Below are 25,163 nucleotides of genomic sequence, written 5' to 3'. Positions count from 1 at the left end.
GAGGGGTAGGGATAACGATAGAGAGAGGGAGAGGCGAGGGGTAGGGATAACGATAGAGAGAGGGAGAGGCGAGGCGTAGGGATAACGATAGAGAGAGGCGAGGGGTAGGGATAACGATAGAGAGAGGGAGAGGCGAGGGGTAGGGATAACGATGGAGAGAGGGAGAGGCGAGGGGTAGGGATAACTATAGAGAGAGGGGGAGAGAAATAAGACAGGAGAAAATGAGAGAGGGACAGAGTGAAGAAGAAATGGAAAGTGGAGGAGTGAAATGAGAGACTTATTAAAAATGGAAGGAGCAGAGGTCAGAAGAGAAAGAGAGGAGAAGAGGAGAGACTTATTGAAGAGAGAGGGGCTTAGTGAAAGGTGGAGAGAGGGAGAAAGGAAACATAGGTGGGACAGCCTCCGGGATGGATTGGATTAGAGTGAGGAGATGGAGGGAGTGTTATAAGAAAATGCCCAGGTGTTCCTGTCTGTGTGTGTGTGTGTGTGTGTGTGTGTGTGTGTGTGTGTGTGTGTGTGTGTGTGTGTGTGTGTGTGTGTGTGTGTGTGTGTGTGTGTGTGTGTGTGTGTGTGTGTGTGTGTGTGTGTGTGTGTGTGTGTGTGTGTGTGTGTGTGTGTGTGTGTGTTTGTGCTCAGGAGCCAGGGGAGAGTAGAGGAGCTAAACACTGTGATTCATTTACGGGCCAGACCCAGACAGCCCGGGCCATTATTCACCAGAAGACCACGGACACACACACGCACGCACGCACACACACACCACACCACGCTCACACACTGATACACACACACTTAATTATGCACCTGCACACACACACACACGTAAACACGAATCCACTGCTAAACGCATTACTGCCCAGAAAGTAAAACATAGCCATTTGACTATAATTTAGCTACACCGTCCAAACAGATGCTGTTTTAACCACTCAACGTTTGCCATGTCAACCATCCGGCCAGCACATCCTATAAACACTTCATCAAGTTGTCCTCTTATAGACGAGCCACCACAACCCTACACTATATTCTGAGCAGCTGGTTTCCATATAGCAAGTCAATCCAGACAGCTGTGTTCTATATATCAAGTCAATCCAGACAGCTGAGTTCTATATATCAAGTCAATCTAGACAGCAGAGTTCTATATATCAAGTCAATCTAGACAGCAGAGTTCTATATATCAAGTCAATCCAGACAGCTGTGTTCTATATAGCAAGTCAATCCAGACAGCTGAGTTCTATATATCAAGTCAATCTAGACAGCTGTGTTCTATATATCAAGTCAATCCAGACAGCTGTGTTCTATATAGCAAGTCAATCCAGACAGCTGAGTTCTATATATCAAGTCAATCTAGACAGCAGAGTTCTAAATATCAAGTCAATCTAGACAGCAGAGTTCTATATATCAAGTCAATCCAGACAGCTGAGTTCTATATATCAAGTCAATCCAGACAGCTGTGTTCTATATATCAAGTCAATCCAGACAGCTGAGTTCTATATATCAAGTCAATCCAGACAGCTGTGTTCTATATATCAAGTCAATCTAGACAGCTGGGTTCTATATATCAAGTCAATCCAGACAGCTGAGTTCTATATATCAAGTCAATCCAGACAGCTGTGTTCTATATATCAAGTCAATCTAGACAGCTGGGTTCTATATATCAAGTCAATCCAGACAGCTGAGTTCTATATATCAAGTCAATCCAGACAGCTGTGTTCTATATAGCAAGTCAATCCAGACAGCAGAGTTCTATATATCAAGTCAATATAGACAGCTGGGTTCTATATATCAAGTCAATCCAGACAGCTGTGTTCTATATATCAAGTCAATCCAGACAGCTGTGTTCTATATAGCAAGTCAATCCAGACAGCTGAGTTCTATATATCAAGTCAATCTAGACAGCTGTGTTCTATATATCAAGTCAATCCAGACAGCTGAGTTCTATATATCAAGTCAATCTAGACAGCTGAGTTCTATATATCAAGTCAATCCAGACAGCTGAGTTCTATATATCAAGTCAATCCAGACAGCTGAGTTCTATATATCAAGTCAATCCAGACAGCTGTGTTCTATATATCAAGTCAATCCAGACAGCTGTGTTCTATATATCAAGTCAATCCAGACAGCTGAGTTCTATATATCAAGTCAATCCAGACAGCTGAGTTCTATATAGCAAGTCAATCCAGACAGCTGTGTTCTATATATCAAGTCAATCCAGACAGCTGAGTTCTATATATCAAGTCAATCCAGACAGCTGAGTTCTATATATCAAGTCAATCCAGACAGCTGAGTTCTATATATCAAGTCAATCCAGACAGCTGTGTTCTATATATCAAGTCAATCCAGACAACTGAGTTCTATACATCAAGTCAATCCAGACAGCTGAGTTCTATATATCAAGTCAATCCAGACAGCTGTGTTCTATACATCAAGTCAATCTAGACAGATGGGTTCTATATATCAAGTCAATCCAGACAGCTGTGTTCTATATATCAAGTCAATCCAGACAGCTGAGTTCTATATATCAAGTCAATCCAGACAGCTGGGTTCTATATATCAAGTCAATCCAGACAGCTGAGTTCTATATATCAAGTCAATCCATACAGCTGAGTTCTATATATCAAGTCAATCCAGACAGCTGTGTTCTATATATCAAGTCAATCCAGACAGCTGAGTTCTATATATCAAGTCAATCCAGACAGCTGAGTTCTATATATCAAGTCAATCCAGACAGCTGAGTTCTATATATCAAGTCAATCTAGACAGCTGAGTTCTATATATCAAGTCAATTCAGACAGCTGGTTTCTATATATCACGTCAATCCAGACAGCTGAGTTCTATACATCAAGTCAATCCAGACAGCTGAGTTCTATACATCAAGTCAATCCAGACAGCTGAGTTCTATATATCAAGTCAATCCAGACAGCTGAGTTCTATATATCAAGTCAATCCAGACAGCTGAGTTCTATATATCAAGTCAATCTAGACAGCTGAGTTCTATATATCAAGTCAATTCAGACAGCTGGTTTCTATATATCAAGTCAATCCAGACAGCTGAGTTCTATACATCAAGTCAATCCAGACAGCTGAGTTCTATACATCAAGTCAATCCAGACAGCTGAGTTCTATATATCAAGTCAATCCAGACAGCTGAGTTCTATACATCAAGTCAATCCAGACAGCTGAGTTCTATATATCAAGTCAATCCAGACAGCTGTGTTCTATATAGCAAGTCAATCCAGACAGCTGAGTTCTATATATCAAGTCAATCCAGACAGCAGAGTTCTATATATCAAGTCAATCCAAACAGCTGAGTTCTATATATCAAGTCAATCCAGACAGCAGAGTTCTATATATCAAGTCAATCCAAACAGCTGAGTTCTATATATCAAGTCAATCCAGACAGCAGAGTTCTATATATCAAGTCAATCCAAACAGCAGAGTTCTATATATCAAGTCAATCCAGACAGCAGAGTTCTATATATCAAGTCAATCCAAACAGCTGAGTTCTATATATCAAGTCAATCCAAACAGCTGAGTTCTATATATCAAGTCAATCCAGACAGCAGAGTTCTATATATCAAGTCAATCCAGACAGCTGAGTTCTATATATCAAGTCAATCCAGACAGCAGAGTTCTATATATCAAGTCAATCCAGACAGCAGAGTTCTATATATCAAGTCAATCCAGACAGCAGAGTTCTATATATCAAGTCAATCCAAACAGCTGAGTTCTATATATCAAGTCAATCCAGACAGCAGAGTTCTATATATCAAGTCAATCCAAACAGCTGAGTTCTATATATCAAGTCAATCCAGACAGCAGAGTTCTATATATCAAGTCAATCCAGACAGCAGAGTTCTATATATCAAGTCAATCCAAACAGCTGAGTTCTATATATCAAGTCAATCCAGACAGCTGTGTTCTATATAGCAAGTCAATCCAGGCAGCTGAGTTCTATACATCAAGTCAATCCAGACAGCTGAGTTCTATATAGCAAGTCAATCCAGACAGCTGTGTTCTATATATCAAGTCAATCCAGACAGCTGTGTTCTATATAGCAAGTCAATCCAGACAGCTGAGTTCTATATATATGGGGCGGCAGGGTAGCCTAGTGGTTAGAGCGTTGGACTAGTAACCGAAAGGTTGCAAGTTCAAATCTCCGAGCTGACAAGGTACAAATCTGTCGTTCTGCCCCTGAACAGGCAGTTAACCCACTGTTCCTAGGCCGTCATTGAAAATAAGAATTTGTTCTTAACTGACTTGCCTAGTTAAATAAAGGTAAAATAAAAAATAAAAATAAATATCAAGTCAATCCAGACAGCTGGTTTCTATATATCAAGTCAATCCAGACAGCTGAGTTCTATATATCAAGTCAATCCAGACAGCTGAGTTCTATACATCAAGTCAATCCAGACAGCTGAGTTCTATATATCAAGTCAATCCAGACAGCTGTGTTCTATATAGCAAGTCAATCCAGACAGCTGTGTTCTATATATCAAGTCAATCCAGACAGTTGTGTTCTATATATCAAGTCAATCCAGACAGCTGAGTTCTATACATCAAGTCAATCCAGACAGCTTAGTTCTATATATCAAGTCAATCCAGACAGTTGTGTTCTATATATCAAGTCAATCCAGACAGCTGTGTTCTATACATCAAGTCAATCCAGACAGCTTAGTTCTATATATCAAGTCAATCCAGACAGTTGAGTTCTATATATCAAGTCAATTCAGACAGCTGAGTTCTATATATCAAGTCAATCTAGACAGCTGAGTTCTATATATCAAGTCAATCTAGACAGCTGAGTTCTATATATCAAGTCAATCTAGACAGCTGAGTTCTATACATCAAGTCAATGCAGACAGCTGGGTTCTATATATCAAGTCAATGCAGACAAAGCATGACTGTGATGATGATGCCAATTCAGTTTTCTCCTATGTCCCCGGTCCAGCCTATACCAATCAATCCCAGAAATCCCAGCCTCCCCACTCACTCAATCAAACTATATCTTAGCCATTTTCTCAACCGATTGAAGCTAGTTAGCGAAGGCGTCGTTTTACTCATGAACTAATTTCCGAACAGAGTGGCGCTTGTTCTCATTTCCCTCTTCTTTTGTTCATTTGCTTTGTTTTATCTGTTTACGCCAAACACAAACTTTCTCCCCTCCTCCTTCGTTGAAAGGAAGATAAATATGCCTCTTAATCGGTTGTGCTGCCTGCCAGAGTGTTTTTAAGCACTGGAGCGGCTTCCCTTAGTAATCTGAATGGAGAGACTGAAGGAAGCAATTTTAGCGTTCAACAGAGGGTTTAATAACAGCCATGTCACCGTGGGTTCGGTTTCCCCTCTATAATTTGGTGGAAGGGAACTGTTCTTTTTCCGGTCGCCCGGGTTTCCGCCGTGCCAAACCTCAGTGCCTCCTTTCCCAAAATGGAGCGTTGGGTTGGTTGGGTCATATAGGATGTCTCCAGACAGACAGACAGACAGACAGAGCGCCTTCTGAAGCCTCCATAGTTGGATTGTAATACTCTTAAATGGTTTATTTTTCATAATACTGTACGCTTTACTTTATTCTCATGTATGTTGCACTACTCTAATGAGTGTAAAATCATCTGGTACGGATATGATTCTTATCAGCAAACTGAACTGTAAAAGCACTAGATTACTGTTAGCAGAATTGAAGTGAAAGAGAAAGGGGCGTGGCTGTTTTTCGTGTCTTCCTTCCACTCACAACTTTTGAGGAAAGCTATTAGGACCCCATCACTGGACTTATAATGGTTTAAGAGACAAATGATGGAGAACTGGAAGTGTTTATCCTAACCCAAGCACAAATAGGACACACACACACACACACACACACACACACACACACACACACACACACACACACACACACACACACACACACACACACACACACACACACACACACACACACACACACACACACACACACACACACACATGGTTGAGTGGTGGAGCATTATAGCCTTAGCTGATGCTGGGTTGAGGTCATGGCTTTATTAAACAGAGACGCCGGGGTGGAATCCCTTTGAGTCTGCACCACTAGTGCCACACACACACACATACGCTAGTGTGCGCGCACACACACACACACACACACACACACACACACACACACACACACACACACACACACACACACACACACACACACACACACACACACACACATACTCATTCATATATAGTACTAATATTTATATATTTCTTAATTCCATTCTTTTACTTTTAGATTTGTGTGTATTGTTGTGAATTGTTAGATATTACTGCACTGTTGGAGCTAGGAACACAAGCATTTAGCTACACCCACAATAACATCTGCTAAAAATGTGTATGTGACCAATACAATTTGATTTGATTTGATAGTATACGCACAGGCATGCAGACAAGCAGACACTTTCTCACATTCTCTTACCCTCACACACACACGACACACATACTCCGGATCCTTACATCACACCACACTCTGAGCTGTGAGCTGGGATCAGTGTGAGGCCTACATGTCAATTTAAATCAATTAGGTAGCAGAGATGAGGCTGTGGTTTAATTACAGCCGGTCTTAGTGGGCTCGTTTCAGACTCAGGCCCATTCACGGCTGGAGCTCCATTGACACAGGCTCTGTTAATTCAGTCTTTCAGGGCTCTGTTAATTCAGTCTTTCAGGGCTCTGTTAATTCAGTATTTCAGGGCTCTGTTAATTCAGTATTTGATGGCTCTGTTAATTCAGTATTTGAGGGCTCTGTTAATTCAGTCTTTGAGGGCTCTGCTATTTCAGTATTTGAGGGCTCTGTTAATTCAGTCTTTGAAGGCTCTGTTAATTCAGTATTTGAGGGCTCTGTTAATTCAGTATTTGAGGGCTCTGTTAATTCAGTCTTTGGGGGCTTTGTTAATTCAGTATTTGAAGGCTCTGTTAATTCAGTATTTGAGGGCTCTGTTAATTCAGTATTTGAAGGCTCTGTTAATTCAGTATTTGAGGGCTCTGTTAATTCAGTATTTGAGGGCTCTGTTAATTCAGTATTTGAGGGCTCTGTTAATTCAGTATTTGAGAGCTCTGTTAATTCAGTATTTGAGGGCTCTGTTAATTCAGTATTTGAGGGCTCTGTTAATTCAGTCTTTGAGGGCTCTGTTAATTCAGTATTTGAGGGCTCTGTTAATTCAGTCTTTGAGGGCTCTGTTAATTCAGTATTTGAGGGCTCTGTTAATTCAGTATTTGAGGGCTCTGTTAATTCAGTATTTGAGGACTCTGTTAATTCAGTCTTTGAGGGCTCTGTTAATTCAGCCTTTGAGGGCTCTGTTAATTCAGTCTTTGTGGGCTCTGTTAATTCAGTCTTTGAGGGCTCTGATATTTCAGTATTTGAGGGCTCTGTTAATTCAGTCTTTCAGGGCTCTGTTAATTCCGTCTTTCGGGGCTCTGTTAATTCAGTATTTCAGGGCTCTGTTAATTCAGTATTTGATGGCTCTGTTAATTCAGTATTTGAGGGCTCTGTTAATTCAGTCTTTGAGGGCTCTGCTATTTCAGTATTTGAGGGCTCTGTTAATTCAGTCTTTGAGGGCTCTGTTAATTCAGTATTTGAGGGCTCTGTTAATTCAGTATTTGAGGGCTCTGTTAATTCAGTATTTGAGGGCTCTGTTAATTCAGTATTTGAGGGCTCTGTTAATTCAGTATTTGAGGACTCTGTTAATTCAGTCTTTGAGGGCTCTGTTAATTCAGCCTTTGAGGGCTCTGTTAATTCAGTCTTTGTGGGCTCTGTTAATTCAGTCTTTGAGGGCTCTGCTATTTCAGTATTTGAGGGCTCTGTTAATTCAGTCTTTGAAGGCTCTGTTAATTCAGTATTTGAGGGCTCTGTTAATTCAGTCTTTGGGGGCTTTGTTAATTCAGTATTTGAAGGCTCTGTTAATTCAGTATTTGAGGGCTCTGTTAATTCAGTCTTTGGGGCTTTGTTAATTCAGTATTTGAAGGCTCTGTTAATTCAGTATTTGAGGGCTCTGTTAATTCAGTATTTGAGGGCTCTGTAAATTCAGTATTTGAGGGCTCTGTTAATTCAGTCTTTGAGGGCTCTGCTATTTCAGTATTTGAGGGCTCTGTTAATTCAGTCTTTGAAGGCTCTGTTAATTCAGTATTTGAGGGCTCTGTTAATTCAGTATTTGAGGGCTCTGTTAATTCAGTCTTTGGGGGCTTTGTTAATTCAGTATTTGAAGGCTCTGTTAATTCAGTATTTGAGGGCTTTGTTAATTCAGTATTTGAAGGCTCTGTTAATTCAGTATTTGAGGGCTCTGTTAATTCAGTGTTTGAGGGCTCTGTTAATTCAGTATTTGAGAGCTCTGTTAATTCAGTATTTGAGGGCTCTGTTAATTCAGTATTTGAGGGCTCTGTTAATTCAGTCTTTGAGGGCTCTGTTAATTCAGTTTTTGAGGGCTCTGTTAATTCAGTATTTGAGGGCTCTGTTAATTCAGTATTTGAGGGCTCTGTTAATTCAGTATTTGAGGGCTCTGTTAATTCAGTATTTGAGGACTCTGTTAATTCAGTCTTTGAGGGCTCTGTTAATTCAGCCTTTGAGGGCTCTGTTAATTCAGTCTTTGTGGGTTCTGTTAATTCAGTCTTTGAGGGCTCTGATATTTCAGTATTTGATGGCTCTGTTAATTCAGTCTTTCAGGGCTCTGTTAATTCCGTCTTTCAGGGCTCTGTTAATTCAGTATTTCAGGGCTCTGTTAATTCAGTATTTGATGGCTCTGTTAATTCAGTGTTTGAGGGCTCTGTTAATTCAGTATTTGAGAGCTCTGTTAATTCAGTATTTGAGGGCTCTGTTAATTCAGTATTTGAGGGCTCTGTTAATTCAGTCTTTGAGGGCTCTGTTAATTCAGTTTTTGAGGGCTCTGTTAATTCAGTATTTGAGGGCTCTGTTAATTCAGTATTTGAGGGCTCTGTTAATTCAGTATTTGAGGGCTCTGTTAATTCAGTATTTGAGGACTCTGTTAATTCAGTCTTTGAGGGCTCTGTTAATTCAGCCTTTGAGGGCTCTGTTAATTCAGTCTTTGTGGGTTCTGTTAATTCAGTCTTTGAGGGCTCTGATATTTCAGTATTTGATGGCTCTGTTAATTCAGTCTTTCAGGGCTCTGTTAATTCCGTCTTTCAGGGCTCTGTTAATTCAGTATTTCAGGGCTCTGTTAATTCAGTATTTGATGGCTCTGTTAATTCAGTATTTGAGGGCTCTGTTAATTCAGTCTTTGAGGGCTCTGCTATTTCAGTATTTGAGGGCTCTGTTAATTCAGTCTTTGAGGGCTCTGTTAATTCAGTATTTGAGGGCTCTGTTAATTCAGTATTTGAGGGCTCTGTTAATTCAGTATTTGAGGGCTCTGTTAATTCAGTATTTGAGGGCTCTGTTAATTCAGTATTTGAGGACTCTGTTAATTCAGTATTTGAGGGCTCTGTTAATTCAGTCTTTGTGGGCTCTGTTAATTCAGTCTTTGAGGGCTCTGCTATTTCAGTATTTGAGGGCTCTGTTAATTCAGTCTTTGAAGGCTCTGTTAATTCAGTATTTGAGGGCTCTGTTAATTCAGTCTTTGGGGGCTTTGTTAATTCAGTATTTGAAGGCTCTGTTAATTCAGTATTTGAGGGCTCTGTTAATTCAGTATTTGAAGGCTCTGTTAATTCAGTATTTGAGGGCTCTGTTAATTCAGTATTTGAGGGCTCTGTTAATTCAGTATTTGAGGGCTCTGTTAATTCAGTATTTGAGAGCTCTGTTAATTCAGTCTTTGAGGGCTCTGTTAATTCAGTATTTGAGGGCTCTGTTAATTCAGTATTTGAGGGCTCTGTTAATTCAGTATTTGAGGGCTCTGTTAATTCAGTATTTGAGGGCTCTGTTAATTCAGTATTTGAGGGCTCTGTTAATTCAGTCTTTGAGGGCTCTCTTGTTTACTGGGTCTTTGTCTCTTAATTGTTATTTGGAAGAGGAGGAAAGACTTCAGTTTGTCACAGTCTCATTGGGTCTGTCTGAACCTAGTAATTACTCACAGATTGTCAGGAAGACACACACACACACACACACACACACACACACACACACACACACACACACACACACACACACACACACACACACACACAGACACACAGACACACAGACACACAGACACACAGACACACAGACACACAGACACACAGACACACATACACACATACACACATACATACATACATACATACATACATACACAGACACTTGTATTTGTGATCCAAGTGATTGTGCATGCCCACTCCCTATTAGTTTATGTGTGTGCACTTTTGTGTGTAATGTTGTATTTCTGTGTGTTTGTGTCTATTTATGTATTCCCTGGCAGAGAGCCAGGAACCGTTCAGATCATACACTCCCCACAACACTGTCACACCCACAATTCAGTCTCCTCTGTTTTTCACTATCACAGATCCATACACTTATCAAAAAATATTTTTATGTGTGATAGAGTTTGTGTGTGAGAGGTAAAGCGAGAGAGAGAGAGAGAAGAAGAGCGTGTGAGTGAGAGAGGAAAGAGAGTGTGATATTAATAAACCAGTCCCCCCATCTGTCTCTAAACCCCTCTGCTCTCTATCCCCCCCTCCTGGCCAGGCGGTAACACTGACAGTCTGTTTGACATAGAGAAGGGCGTGGGCACCATCATCATCGCTAAGCCTCTTGACGCTGAGCAGCGCTCCTTCTACAACATGACTGTGGAGGTGACGGACGGGACCAACTCTGCAACCACACAGGTACTGCAGCTGGAGATGTAACATGTCATATCTCTCTTTATTCTCAGAAAGAGCCTAATCTCCTACCGGTACATGTTGATTTTGGCGTGCGTAATTTAAAGTTAACGTGGCACTGTTAGTATTGTGTTCTGTAGCTTGCTACCACCTATACATCTGAACACGCATAAACATGCATGCACCTATGCACGTATGCACCCTCACACACACCCTCACAGACTCTCACACACACCCTCATAAAGTACATGATAAACCAGTCAAAAGTTTGGACACACTTACTCATTCCAGGGTTTTTCTTTATTTTGACTATTTTCTACATTGTAGAGTAATAGTGAAGACATAAAAACTATGAAATAACACACATGGAATCGTGTAGTAACCAAGAAAGTATATTTAATATTTTAGATTCTTCAAAGTAGCCACCCTTTGCCTTGATGACAGCTTTGCACACTCTTGGCGTTCTCTCAACCAGCTTCATGAGATAGTCACCTGGAATGCATTTCAATTAACAATTTCAATTAACAGGTGTGCCTTGATAAAAGTCAATTAGTGTAATTTCTTTCCTTCTTAATGTGTTTGAGCCAATCAGTTGTGTTGTGACAAGGTAGGGGTGGTATACAGAAGATAGCCCTATTTGGTAAAAGTTCAAGTCCATATTATGGCAAGAACAGCTCGAACAAGCAAAGAGAAACGACAGTCCATCATTACTTTAAAACATGGTCAGTCAATCCGGGAAATTTCAAGAACGTCAAAGTCGCAAAAACCTTCAACCGCTATGATGAAACTGGCTCATGAAACCGGTCATGGGCACCGCCACAGGAAAGGAAGACCCAGAGTTACCTCTGCAGCAAAGGATAAGTTCATTAGAGTTAACTACTCAGATTGCAGCCCAAATAAATGCTTCACAGAGTTCAAGTAACAGACACATCTCAACATCAACTGCTCCGAATCAGGCCTTCATGATCAAATTGCTGCAAAGAAACCACTACTAAAGGACACCAATAATAAGAAGAGACTTGCTTGGGCCAAGAAACACGAGTAATGGACATACGGGTGGGAACCTGTCCAAATTTAAGATCTTTGGTTCCAACTGCTGTGTCTTTGTGAGACGCAGAGTTGGTGAATGGATTATCTCTGCATGTGTGGTTCCCACCATGAAGCATGGAGGAGGAGGTGTGATGGTGTGGGGTGCTTTGCTGGTGACACTGTCAGTGATTTATTTAGAATTTAAGGCGCAGTTAACCAGCATGGCTACCACAGCATTCTGCAGCGATATGCCATCCCATCTGGTTTGGGATTAGTGGGACTATCATTTGTTGTTCAACAGGAGAATGACCCAACACACCTCCAGGCTGTGTAAGGGCTATTTGACCAAGGAGAGTGATGGAGTGCTGCATCAGATGACTTGGCCTCCACAATCACCCAACCTCAACATATTTCAGATAGTTTGGGATGTTGGACCGCAGAATGAAGGGAAAGCAGCCAACAAGTGCTCAGCATATGTGGGAACTTCAAGACTGTTGGAAAAGCATTCCTCATGAAGCTGGTTGAGAGAAGGCCAAGAGTGTGCTAAGCTGTCATCAAGGCAAAGGGTGGCTACTTTGAAGAATCTCAAATATTTTTTGATTTGTTTAACACCTTTTTGGCTACTACATATGTGTTATTTCATAGTTTTGATGTCTTCACTATTATTATACAATGTTGAAAATAGCAAAAATAATGAAAACCTTTGAATGAGTAGGTGTGTCCAAACTTTTGACTGGTACTGTATGTGCTTCTAATAGTTACATTTGAAACCACATACACAGACCTCGCCTTCATGGACAGACACTACACACCCATTCCCAAAGATTTTTTCCCCCTTTTTTTCCCTCCATCAACCATTTTGAAAAACGTCTTTACATTCTTTGATGGATGGCGCCGGTCACATTGTCAAAGTCCTATCAGAGTGATCGGAACACTCTCTTCCCCCGCGTTTAATTCCTCTGGTCAAGGACGCGATGTGTCTCTTTCCTCTTTTAGATGTCATGTCATATACAATGTGTGTTCATTGTGTGTTAAATGCAGGTGACTGTGGCAGAACAGGACACACGCGCACACACGCACGTCCCCCCCCCCCCCCCCCCCCCCCACACACACACACACACACACACACACACACACACACACACACACACACACACACACACACACACACACACACACACACACACACAGTGGAATGGATTAGCATTTTTATAGAGCAGAAGGGATTGCGCTGACATATGGAATGTGCTTGCAAGACACCTAATAATTTCCCTGTGACAGTCCGTTTCACGCATGTGTCACTCTACCTGTTCCCTCCGTTGTCATTTTCAGGGCCAGTGCTTTTCAATACCCAGGAATTAGTCGTGCGTAAAGGAGAAATTCATACATATCATTTATATTCATATGTATTTAGTCATTTTGTCATATCCATCTGTCTGTCATGTTCCTACGGGGCATGGCAAAGTTTTTGTAAAGCATTCTGAGACTAAGTGACAGGGAAACTAGTTCCCTGGTGAACATGATAGTATGCTGATAGTGATAATGCTGTAGATTTAGATTTTAATGAACACATTCACACATTCACTCACATCACATTTTTCAATTTCCCCCCTCCCCCTTTCATCGCTCTCTCTCTCCCTCTGTTCGTTCAGAATGATAGCTGGAGGGAACTGCAACGGAGCTTTACTGCTGTGTGCCCTGACAGGAAGAGCCACCCCACTGCACACAGATGTCATTTCAACATCTATTCCTCGTTGGTTCAACGTAATCTCATTGAAATGACAGCGCAATTCAACCAGTGTGTGCCCAGTGGGTATCCTCATTAAGTACAGAGGTCTAATAGCTAGCTAGAGCACAGGAAGCCAAAAACATCCCCTCTCAGCTACTCTACTCTCTACTCTGCTCTTTCTGTCTCAGTCGGTCCATTAGGCCATGTCACACCCTGCGTGATGGTACCTGTTCACGTTGTCCAAACCCCCTTGCTATTCATTCCAACACACACACACATCACAGTCCCTACACATCCCTGCAAGATGTGCTGACTAAATCCCTGTGGGTGTACAATACATCCCCCCTGGCTAGAAGGATGAAGTTAGAAGCTAACGTTGAACAGAGCCTGACCTCAGCAGGAGCAGCTGACTGAAATTAAGCTAGCTATAATCAAAAGATGGGCTACTATAAGTTCTTATAACAAAGAGTAGTGAGACAGACAGTGGTGAGTCATGCTGCAATGGAGGAGGCAAAGGAGATATTGTCTCGCTATTGTTATTTTACTGCTGCTCTTTAATTACTTGTTACTTTTATTTATTATCCATAGCCTTGTTTTTTTAAACTGCATTGTTGGTCAGGGGCGTGTAAGTAAGCAGTTCACTGTAAGGTCTACACCTGTTGTATTCAGCCCATTTGACTAATACAATTTGATTTGATACACAGAGAGGGGAAGCATTGGAGCAAGCAGGGAGAGAGGTTAGTAGTACAATGGTTCCCAAACTTGGGGTCCGGGACCCATGTGGTGTCCCCTAAAATTTAAAAAGGGTCCCCTGAGAGAGTCTTTAATCTTATTACATTTTAGAGACAACTGTCAGAACTCACTTTCATGTCATTATGTGTTGGGGTAGCCTTCTTTGGGAGCTAAAATGTAGTAGTCTACGGTATAAAGACAATTTAAATATAAATACAATTTAATATTATGTACACTGAACAAAAATATATATATTGTTGCAACATGCAACAATTTCAAAGATTTTACTGAGTTCAGATAAGGAAATCAGTCAACATCATCAGTCCTGACTTACCACTCAGGTATGTAGTAAATAAGTAGTGAAACACTTATTTTTTTGTAGAACTTGTAAGGTAGTGATGAATAGTATGTATAGTATGTATAATAGACCTGTATGCTCTCGTTGGATGGCCCTCGCTTCATATTCGTCGCCAAACCCACTGGCTCCAGGTCATCTGTAAGTCTTTGCTAGGTAAATCCCCACCTTATCTCAGCTCACTGGTCACCATAGCAGCACCCACCCGTAGCACGTGCTCCAGCAGGTATATTTCACTGGTCACCCCCAAAGCCAATTCCTAATTTGGCCGCCTTTCCTTCCAGTTCTCTGCTGCCAATGACTGGAACGAATTGCAAAAATCACTGAAGCTGGAGACCCATATCTCCCTCACTAACTTTAAGCACCAGCTGTCAGAGCAGCTCATAGACCACTGCACCTGTACATAGACCATCTGTACACCTGTACATAGCCCATCTGTAAATAGCCCATCCAACTTCCTCATCCCCATACTGTTATTTAATTTGTTTGCTCCTTTGCACCCCAGTATCTCTACTTGCACATCCATCTTCTCCACATCTATTACTCCAGTGTTTAATTGCTAAATTGTAATTATTTCGCCACAATTGCCTATTTATTGCCTTACCCTTATACTACCTCATTTGCACACACTATATATGGACCTTTTCTCTGCTGTATTATTGACTGTACGCTTGTTTATTCCATGTGTAACTCTGTGTTGTTGTATGTGTCGAAATGCTTTGCTTTATCTTGGCCAGGTCGCAGTTGTAAATGAGAACTTGTTCTCAACTAGCCTACCTGGTTAAATAAAGGTTAAATAAATAAAAAAATAGTAAGTTAATAATTTTTTCCCATGAGGTTGTGGCGATATACTGCCATCTGTTGGCGACTAGAAACAATTGCATAATAGGAACTATTACAAATTGATGGTCCTTGAAAATCAATATTAATGCTTGAAAAAGTCCTTGAATTTGACTTGCCACTGTCTGTACGAACACTGAAACACACACGGCGCACATACACACCTGTAAGACGTGCTGACAGTAGAGCCAGTCATGAGAGGCTGTGCAGAGTTTCCTTCTTCAACATCACAGATGGAGCCTCAGTGTGACGCCCAATGGGGGAAATCTCCGCTGGTCACCGGCAGGAAGACCTCTGCTGCTTCTGTCTTATATTTAGCCTTCCCTGCCGTTGGCCTCCCAATACGCCCTTCTTACGCAACGCAACCGCCTTTGTCATCGGCGGTGGGAATCTGCCGTTTGTGACTCACAAGGTTTCCATGAGTCATCAACCGTCAACACAGTACATGACATACAACAAGCACGTCAGCGAACATATGTCTCGATTGGCATATACAGTACATGGTGTATATAAGTACATGAACTGCAAAAAACGTCTTATTCACATAATAGTTGTGACAGACTCGCAAAACATGTACTGTATGACACGGAACTGTGCTGTATCTGACCGACTGTATATGTTATGGCCTACCCTTGACTCCCACTGAAGACTGAAGACAAACACATTTGTGTGCTGTAGTACTATGACATATTGGCCTAACCCTACCCACAACAACCCTCTCTCCTTCTCCTCTCCAGGTCCACATCACAGTGTTGGACAACAACGACAACGCGCCTGTCTTCTCCCAGCCCACCTATGACATCACCATCTCTGAGGACACGCCCCCGGAGACGGAGGTGGTCCAGGTGTTAGCGTCGGACCGTGACGAGCGCCACCGCCTCACCTACTCCCTCCACAGCGCCATCGACCCCTCCAGCCTGCGTCTGTTCCGTATTGACCCCAACACTGGCACGGTGTATACTACAGAGAGACTGGACCATGAGGCTAGAGCACAGCACATCCTCACTGTCATGGTAAGAGACTGGTACCGTTACTGTTGCATCAAATACGATTAGGTTATCTTGAATCTCGTTGTAAGGGAGGATTCCATTTGCGTTATTTGGTCACATTCCCTTATGATTCTACATGAAAAATCCCTCCGTTGGTCATGGATGTGTTGAAGCTGTCAGAGGAGGAGAGGAGAGGAGAGGTTGAGGAATACAGGAGAGGTTGAGGAATACAGGAGAGGAGAGGAGAGGAGAAAAGACAGTAGAGATGTAGTGGTTCAAGAGCATTATCCTTATTGCGGCAGTTGAATATTCTAATGTAACTCTCCTGCTAGAGGCAGACTACTCCTGTCTGTGTTCTCATTTTACCTGAGCTCATCGTTAAGCAATTACACAAATTACTGAGAGCAGTGAACCAACATCTCACCCTCGTCAGGGGAATGAGACGGTTTTAGAAACCATGACTGTTTCTAAACAGTGGGTGGGTGGGTGTGGGGGTGGGTGGGTGTGTGTGTGGAGTCTGACTGTGTGTGTGTGTGTGTGTGTGTGTGTGTGTGTGTGTGTGTGTGTGTGTGTGTGGGTGTGTGGGTGTGTGGGTGGGTGGGTGGGTGGGTGGGTGGGTGGGTGGGTGGGTGGGTGTGTGGGTGGGTGGGTGGGTGTGTGTGTGGAGTTCTGAAATGAATCATCCTCATTCACTCTGTTTTACTTCATTTAATCTGGTTCAGTGGGTAGCATAAATAGGAAACGACTGCTCATCCTACCACTGTAGTCGTACCGTTTTAATGTCTTCTCAAATCATTATAATTATAGATTATACGGTGTCATTTTGAAGCCAGATAGGAACGTCTGCCTGACATCTTTTATTAGGGAAAATATTTAAGTTTAGGCGGGCTCACTGATTTAATTTGGTGAAATCCACAGGTAGACAGTATCTTTAATATCTGACATTCGGTGTGCCCATGACAGTGTCTGCTGTGCTGGAACCAGGTATGTAAGGGCATTGGTATAGTGTACAATGTATAGGCTACAATATGATCAGTATCTCATAATTATAACATCTTCCTGCACCAAAGAGATAAGAGGTCTAACAATATAAATATACATTGACTACACATAACCACTACAGAGTCCAAGATGACTTTCCCCAACCAGAGCACGTATAACAGTTTTGGCTATTGTGCGTAGCTGCTTTGATTAATAGAAAGACCGAGCCACAGTGACGCACCTATTATCCTGAGCCTCAGGCGTACATAGACACAGACAGAACAGAGACAGAACAGCTCTATTGTCTCCAATGGACCCAGTGATCTTCCGCCTAACACTTCCTCAGTATCATAATACCATTCAGTCTAGGACTATTATAACACTCATAGGCCCATTGGGTTGTGTTAAGAGTGTTGGACTAGCCAGCGTTTCATAATACCGCCAGCAGAGCTAGCGCTAATTCTGATGCTAATGCTGGTTCTATTAATACTCCCCCTGTGTTGCGCCTCGTGTGAGACAGGCTTTGCCTCTGATCCCGTTCTCTTGTTGTGGAGAGTCTCGCATAAATCCATCTGATTAGCCCTCGAATTCTCATCTGATCTCCCAATGACGGGATTAGTCTGTCCCAAAAGACCCAGAACAGTTTGCAGTGACACTCCCTTTTCATTTCATGGGAAGTTAAAGCTTCAGTACATGTTTTAAAGGGAAACTTCAGTAATGTTGTCCTATTGATTCTGTTTGTATGTTAATTCATTGCCGTAACACATAAAGTTATTTTGTAATAGGCAAGTGTTCATGCCGGTTATATAATGAGAAATGTAATAGTGGCTGATAATACTATACACCTGCGTTAATAGACTAATGATTAGAATCATTTTTGGCCCTCAGGTAAAAGACCAGGAGTTTCCGTACAGGAGGAACCTGGCCCGAGTGTTGGTGGATGTTGAGGATGTTAATGACCATGTCCCAGTGTTCACCAGTGCTCTGTATGAGGGTTCGGTCTATGAGTCTGCAGCAGTGGGCTCTGCTGTGCTCCAGGTGACTGCCCTGGACAAAGACAAGGGAGAAAACGCAGAACTCTTCTATACCATGGAATCAGGTGAGCAACTATAGAAATGGCATTGTAAATTAACAATATGGCCCGAGGAGGTGTGGTTTATGGCCAATATACCACAGCTAAGGGCTGCTCTTAGCACGACACAACGCTGCGTGCCTGGACACAGTCCTTAGCCATGGTATATTGGCCATATATCACAAACCTCAGAGGAGCCTTACTGCTATTATAAACTGGTTACCAATGTAATTAGAGCAGTAAAAATAAATGTTTCGTCATACCCATGGTATACCATCTGATACTCTTTACTACTGCTTTCAGCCAATCAGCTTTCTTTGCTCGAACCACCCAGTTCATAAAAAGAGTTTTAGAACGATCAAAAGAATAAGGTGTGTCTAACTATACAAAGATATAGACCGGGGGTCTCTAACCTTTTCTAGCATGAGAGCTACTTTTAGAAAATGAAACATGGTGCGATGTACAATTTTTTCCCCCCAGCTTTCAAATAGGCCCATTCTTCTCTGCTCCCCTACCTTGCAACTCTTCCCGGGTCCTTGGTGTTCAAGATAAAGAAGTGCACTATGTTTTCTGTCAATATACCTGGTCAAATAACTTTATAAACCACTCTAAGGGGGTCCTATAAAATCTGCTATTTCTTCCCAAAATTCTGTTTGATTTTTCCCAAATTCTGTTTTCTCACTTTTATTTAACCTGATTTTAGATTTCTGAGTGGCTGGGCTGGGCTGGGTTCGCGCCCAGGCTCTGTCGCAGCCGGCCGCAACCGGGAGGTCCGTGGGGCGACGCACAATTGGCATAGCGTCGTCCGGGTTAGGGCCGGTAGGGATATCCTTGTCTCAGTATGTAAAATGTAATAAAAATGTATGCACTCTTCTGTAAGTCGCTCTGGATAAGAGCGTCTGCTAAATGACTAAAATGTAAATGTAAATGAGTGTTTTACTCTCAAATGTACAATTGTTCACAGAGAAACAATACAATTGGATGTTCTGAGTCCATGTCATGCTTAAATCACGTCAGAAGACCATTTTGTGGGGGGTCTGGAAGTAAACTAACACATTTTTTTGGAGTGTAATTTTAGTTGCCCTTTAATTACCGTCTAATTTGAGGAACGTACCATCTAATATGACGGTCTAGCGATGGTTCTGTACTGCTACTACTCATTTCCTTAGAACATTTTAGATACAAATGATATACTTACTCATGATATACTTCTGCCAGGTAAGCTTACTTTGCAGTTAACATTTAATTGAGAATGTTTTGGGGAAAGTATTTCTGTCAAACTACATGAGGTTATCACATTAACTGGCTTCACACAGAGTGATAGATAAACCAGCGCACCACACAGACAGACAGGGGCAATATTGATGGAAATTAATTGGCAGATATTGTATTGGGTTAGTTTTTTTTAAGCCAATAGTGGCTAACCAGGGGTAGGATAATGTTAATATTGCGTTGATTAGATAGTAGCTGGGAGCTTGCGGTGTCTGATACTTGTGTCTGATACATGTGAGATTTGTTTATAACATTTTGCCGTGGGAAAACGTGATAATTGCATGCACTTTCAGAATTGTTTGGCGAGCTACTCGGAGGTGGGCTTCAAGGTACTTGTAGCTCCCGATCAACCTGTTGGAGACCCCTGATATAGACAGTATATCGATAATAGATGACAATATACAAACAGTTGATATAGATTTCGATGCACTAGTTTTTATCACTGAATATTCATTCTTATGTCTGTTTTCCTTTAGGCAACACAGGGAACACGTTCCGGATTGAGCCGGTTCTGGGGATCATCTCTGTGGCCCGCGAGCTCGACCTTTCCACCATCGGCTACTACGTCATTACCGTCAGAGTCACCGATAACGGCTCCCCGCCACTCTTTGCCACCTCTGTGGTTCGCATCGCCGTCACACTCTCCGACAACGCCGGACCCAAGTTCCCCCAGTCCGAGTACCAGGCCGAGGTCACAGAGAACGTTGCCGTGGGAACCTCTGTCACCACAGTAAGCGCCATGAGCCAATCCACGCTGACCTACGACATCCGACATGGCAACAGCGAACGCACCTTCAGGATCAACCAGTACAGCGGCGTGATCACAACTCAGAAACCCTTGGACTATGAGACCACAGCATCTTACAACCTGATTGTCCAGGCCACCAATATGGCTGGCATGGCCTCCAACGCCACCCTGCTCATACGGGTGGTGGATGAAAACGACAACCCACCTGTGTTCCAGCTGCTGTGCTACCAGGGTAGTATCAGCGAGGCGGCGCCCATCAACAGTGTGGTCCTGAACCCAGATAAAACTCCTCTGGTCATCAAGGCCACTGATGCTGACCGCAATCAGAACGCTCTCCTGGTCTATCAGATCGTTGAGGACACAGCCAAGATGTTCTTTACAGTGGATTCTGGCACCGGCTCCATCAGGACTATCGCCAACCTGGACCATGAGACATTTGCTAGTTTTAACTTTCATGTTCATGTGAGAGACAGTGGAAGGCCTCAGCTGACAGCGGATAGCCCCACCGAGGTCACCATCCAGGTGATCGACACAAATGACTCTCCACCTCGCTTCACCCAAGACACCTACGAAACTGTCCTGCTGCTGCCCACCTATGTAGGAATGGAGGCATTACAGGTCTCAGCTATGGACCCAGACCAAAATGTCCCCACAGAGCTCACCTACTCAGTGACAGATGGCAACCTGGAGCACTTTTCCATCCAGCCCTCCAGCGGCATCATCACCGTCAAAAACAACAACTTCTCCAAGGAACGATTCCGCTTCAACGTCAAAGTGTCCGACGGTAAGTTCTCCAGCACTGCTCTAGTCACTGTTCTGGTCCGTGAGACGCTGGACTCTGGCCTCTTCTTCGCCCACAGCCTCTACTCCTCGTCCATCCAAGAGAACAATACCAACATCACCAAAGTGGCCGTGGTCAACGCAGTGGGGAATCGCCTCAACGAGCCCCTCAAGTACACCCTACTGAATCCTGGGACACGCTTCCGGATCCGATCCACCTCTGGCGTAATCCAGACCACTGGCATTCCCTTCGACCGTGAGGAACAGGAGTTCTATGAGCTGGTGGTGGAGGCTGGGAGGGAGCATGACCGTCTGCGTGTTGCCAGGGTAATGGTCAGGGTGCAGGTAGAGGACATTAACGACAACGCTCCTGTGTTCGTGGGACTACCGTATTACGCTGCTGTCCAAGTGGAGGCCGAACCCGGTTCGCCCATATTCCGGGTCACCGCCGTGGACCTTGACAAAGGCATCAACGGAGAGGTGTCCTACTATCTGAAAGATGACCACGGACACTTTGAGATCGACAGGCTGACGGGCGGCCTCCGTCTGAAGAAGTCTTTTGAGTCTGACCTGTCCAACCAGGAGTACCAGATGGTAGTTTACACCAAGGACGGAGGTTACCCTCCTCTTTCCTCCACCTTAGAGTTCCCCATCACTGTGGTGAACAAGGCCATGCCCGTCTTCGACAAGTCCTTCTACGCAGTGTCGGTGAACGAGGACGTAGCGGTACACACTCCCATATTAGGAATCAACGCCACCAGCCCTGAGGGCCAGAACATAATCTACACCATCGTGGAGGGAGACCCCTCTCTGCAGTTCGACATCGGCTTTGACACCGGAGTCATCAGAGTCATCAACTCCCTGGACTATGAGATCGCCCCATCCTTCCGTCTGACCGTCAGAGCCACAGACTACCTGACCGGCGCCCGTGCTGAGGTGGACGTAGATGTCACAGTTAATGATGTCAATGATAACCCTCCGGTGTTTGAGAAAACGTCCTATAAGGCAGTTCTGTCTGAGACTGCCTTGATTGGCACTCCGGCTCTGCAAGTGGTGGCTACCGACAAAGACTCTGAGAAGAACAACATTGTACGCTATCAGATATTCTACCCCACAGATGCCTACAACAGCACCGACCACTTCCACATCGACAGCAGCAGCGGCCTCATCTTGACCGCCCGCATGCTCGACCACGAGCTGGTCCAGCGCTACAACTTCATCGTCAGGGCAACCGATAACGGCTTCCCACCGCTGAGCAGTGAAGTGTCGGTCATGGTGGTGGTGAATGACATGAACGACAACCCTCCGGTGTTCAACCAGCTTCTCTACGAGGCCTATGTCAGCGAACTGGCCACGAGGGGCTATTTTGTGACCTGCGTCCAGGCTTCGGATGCTGACAGCTCCGACTATGACAAACTGGAGTACCGCATCCTGTCAGGAAACGAGAGAATGAACTTTGTGATGGATGGTAAGACAGGTATCATCACGCTGTCTGGTCACAGGAAGCAGAGGATGGAGCCAGCCTACAGTCTGAATGTATCCGTCTCTGATGGGGTGTTCACCAGCACAGCCCAGGTGCACGTCAGGGTCCTGGGGGCCAACCTCTACAGCCCTGTGTTTGGACTGAATGCCTACGATGCAGAGGTACGGGAGAATGCAGCGGTAGGAACCAAGGTGATCCAGGTAAGAGCCTTTCATTTTAAACTATTCAGCTTGTGGTAATGAATTGTGTATTTTATTTAATGAATCTTTGATGCACGTGATACTATATTTGTAATAGTAATTGTAATATGTTTTGTTTGACATGTTTACTATGTACAATACCCCATCTAAAAGAAAGTAACTTAACTATTATTACCAGGTGAGGGCGACCGATGCTGACCCAGGAGTGTTTGGCCAGATTACCTACTCATTCGTCAACGACGTGGGGAAGGACCAGTTTAGTGTGGACGCCAACGGTCAGATCACCACCCTGGAGAAGCTGGACAGAGAGGACCCTGCCAACAAGGACATCGTCCTTACGGTGGCGGCCCAGGACGGGGGTGGAAGGGCCTCCTACTGCACCGCCCGGGTCTCCCTGGTGGATGACAACGACAATGTCCCTCGCTTCAGAGCTACAGAATACCGTGCTTCCGTCAAATCTAACGTAGGCAAAGGCTTCTTGGTGACCCAGATCCAGGCATATGATCCTGACGACGGTGCCAACTCTAAGGTGACATACTCGCTCTACAGCGAGGCACACGTACCCGTGGTGGATATGTTAGAGATCGACCCTGACAACGGCTGGATGGTCACCAAGGGGAGTTTCAGCCACCTGCGCAACTCAGTCCTGTCTTTCTTTGTCAAAGCAGTAGATGGAGGTATCCCTGTCAAGCACTCTTTAGTATCAGTCTACATCCACGTCTTGGCACCTGACGCCCTCATCCCCTCCTTCACCCAACCCCAGTTCTCCTTTACCGTCCCAGAGGACACCCCTATAGGAGCTGCCCTAGGGTCCGTCCGCCTCATCACCCCACCAGGCTACGCCTCGCTGCCAGTCACCTTTGCTCTGGTCAACGGAGAGACCGGGGAGAACAACCAGGATGGAGTCCTGGTGGTGGACAGGGACACTGGGGTCATCAAGCTGGACAAGCCCCTGGACCACGAGGTCATCACTGCCTTCCACTTCAAGGTCACAGCCACCGTGCAGCAGGCCAAGCTGGACTCTGTGACCAGTGTCGACGTAGAAGTCAAAGTCCTGGATCTGAACGACAACAAGCCAGCATTTGAATCCAACTCCTACGAGGCGACAGTGATGGAAGGGATGCCTATCGGCACCATGATCATCCAGGTTCAGGCTCTGGACCCAGACTCTGGAGCTAACGGACAGGTTACATACAGCCTAGGCACGTTGGCGCAATCCGAAGGGGAGCCGGACCAATCCACAGAGACCTTCACCATTGACAGCAACACGGGCTGGATCTCTACACTCAAGGAGTTGGACCATGAGATGTTCCCATCCTACGCCTTCCTGGTGGTAGCCTCAGACCTGGGGGAGACCCTGGCCCTCTCCTCCACCTCCACGGTGAACGTGGCCGTGTCGGACATCAACGACAACCCGCCCAGCTTCCTGGATGAGAGGTACCTGGGCTCGGTGCGCGAGAGCGACCCCCCTGGTGAGGTGGTGGCTGTGCTCAACACTAGAGATGACGACAGCTCTACAGTGAACCGCCAAGTCAGCTATCACATCACAGGTGAGTCAGAGAATGGGAGTGTATGTGTTTTTAATGTGTTTAGCTGTCTGTCCTCTTTATGCATCTTTATATGTCTCACTGTCTGTCTTTCAACTTGTCTTCTGTCCCCCTGTCTCACTCACTGACTGTCTGTCTGCTTCTCTACCTTCATATTGGCTATCTCTATCTGTCTGTCTCTGTCTCCCTGTCTCACTTCACTGCCTGCCTCTCTATCTGTCTGTCTATCTCTCTGTCGGTCTCTCTGTCGGTCTTACTAGCTGTCTGTCTGTCTGTCTGTCTGTCTGTCTGTCTGTCTGTCTGTCTGTCTGTCTGTCTGTCTCCTTGTTTACTTCAGATAAACTCTTCATTTGTATGCTGCCTGGCTCATCTCCAAACCATCACAACAACGCTCGTGAATGAACAAGAGGGAAACCAATAACAATAAATTAAGGATGAGGCGTTATTCATAATTCATACATTTCTTATTCGTATCTTAGGTATGTTTGCGCATACTAGCAGTGGAGGTTTGATTAATAAACAAATGTTGTCACAGTAATAATGATTTGAATACTGCTGAGACTAGCTCTTTCCCAGATAAGCAATTTTTTCATCACAAAATATGACGTGCCTGCACAACCCCCCTGACATCAGCGAACGCCGCAGAGATAATAA

The 25,163-nt window shown here is 43.9% G+C and overlaps 1 protein-coding gene across 7 annotated transcripts in view; it reads left to right on the top strand.

Annotated features, from left to right (window-relative positions):
- The window catches only part of LOC129831784 (protocadherin Fat 3-like), a 393,104-nt gene that overhangs the window by 281,648 nt on the left and 86,293 nt on the right, over nt 1-25,163 (top strand). For all 7 annotated transcript variants that reach the window (XM_055895235.1, XM_055895232.1, XM_055895234.1 and 4 more), the window contains 5 exons: nt 10,619-10,758; nt 16,175-16,450; nt 18,296-18,506; nt 20,228-22,962; nt 23,141-24,512. In XM_055895235.1, the coding sequence (XP_055751210.1) occupies nt 10,619-10,758; nt 16,175-16,450; nt 18,296-18,506; nt 20,228-22,962; nt 23,141-24,512 (4,734 nt within the window). The remainder of the gene's footprint in view (nt 1-10,618; nt 10,759-16,174; nt 16,451-18,295; nt 18,507-20,227; nt 22,963-23,140; nt 24,513-25,163) is intronic.

Source organism: Salvelinus fontinalis, chromosome 33 (assembly GCF_029448725.1).
Source record: "Salvelinus fontinalis isolate EN_2023a chromosome 33, ASM2944872v1, whole genome shotgun sequence".
NCBI lineage: Eukaryota > Metazoa > Chordata > Actinopteri > Salmoniformes > Salmonidae > Salvelinus > Salvelinus fontinalis.
Note: the sequence above shows the minus strand (reverse complement) of the source record. Positions and strands in the feature narration are given on the sequence as shown.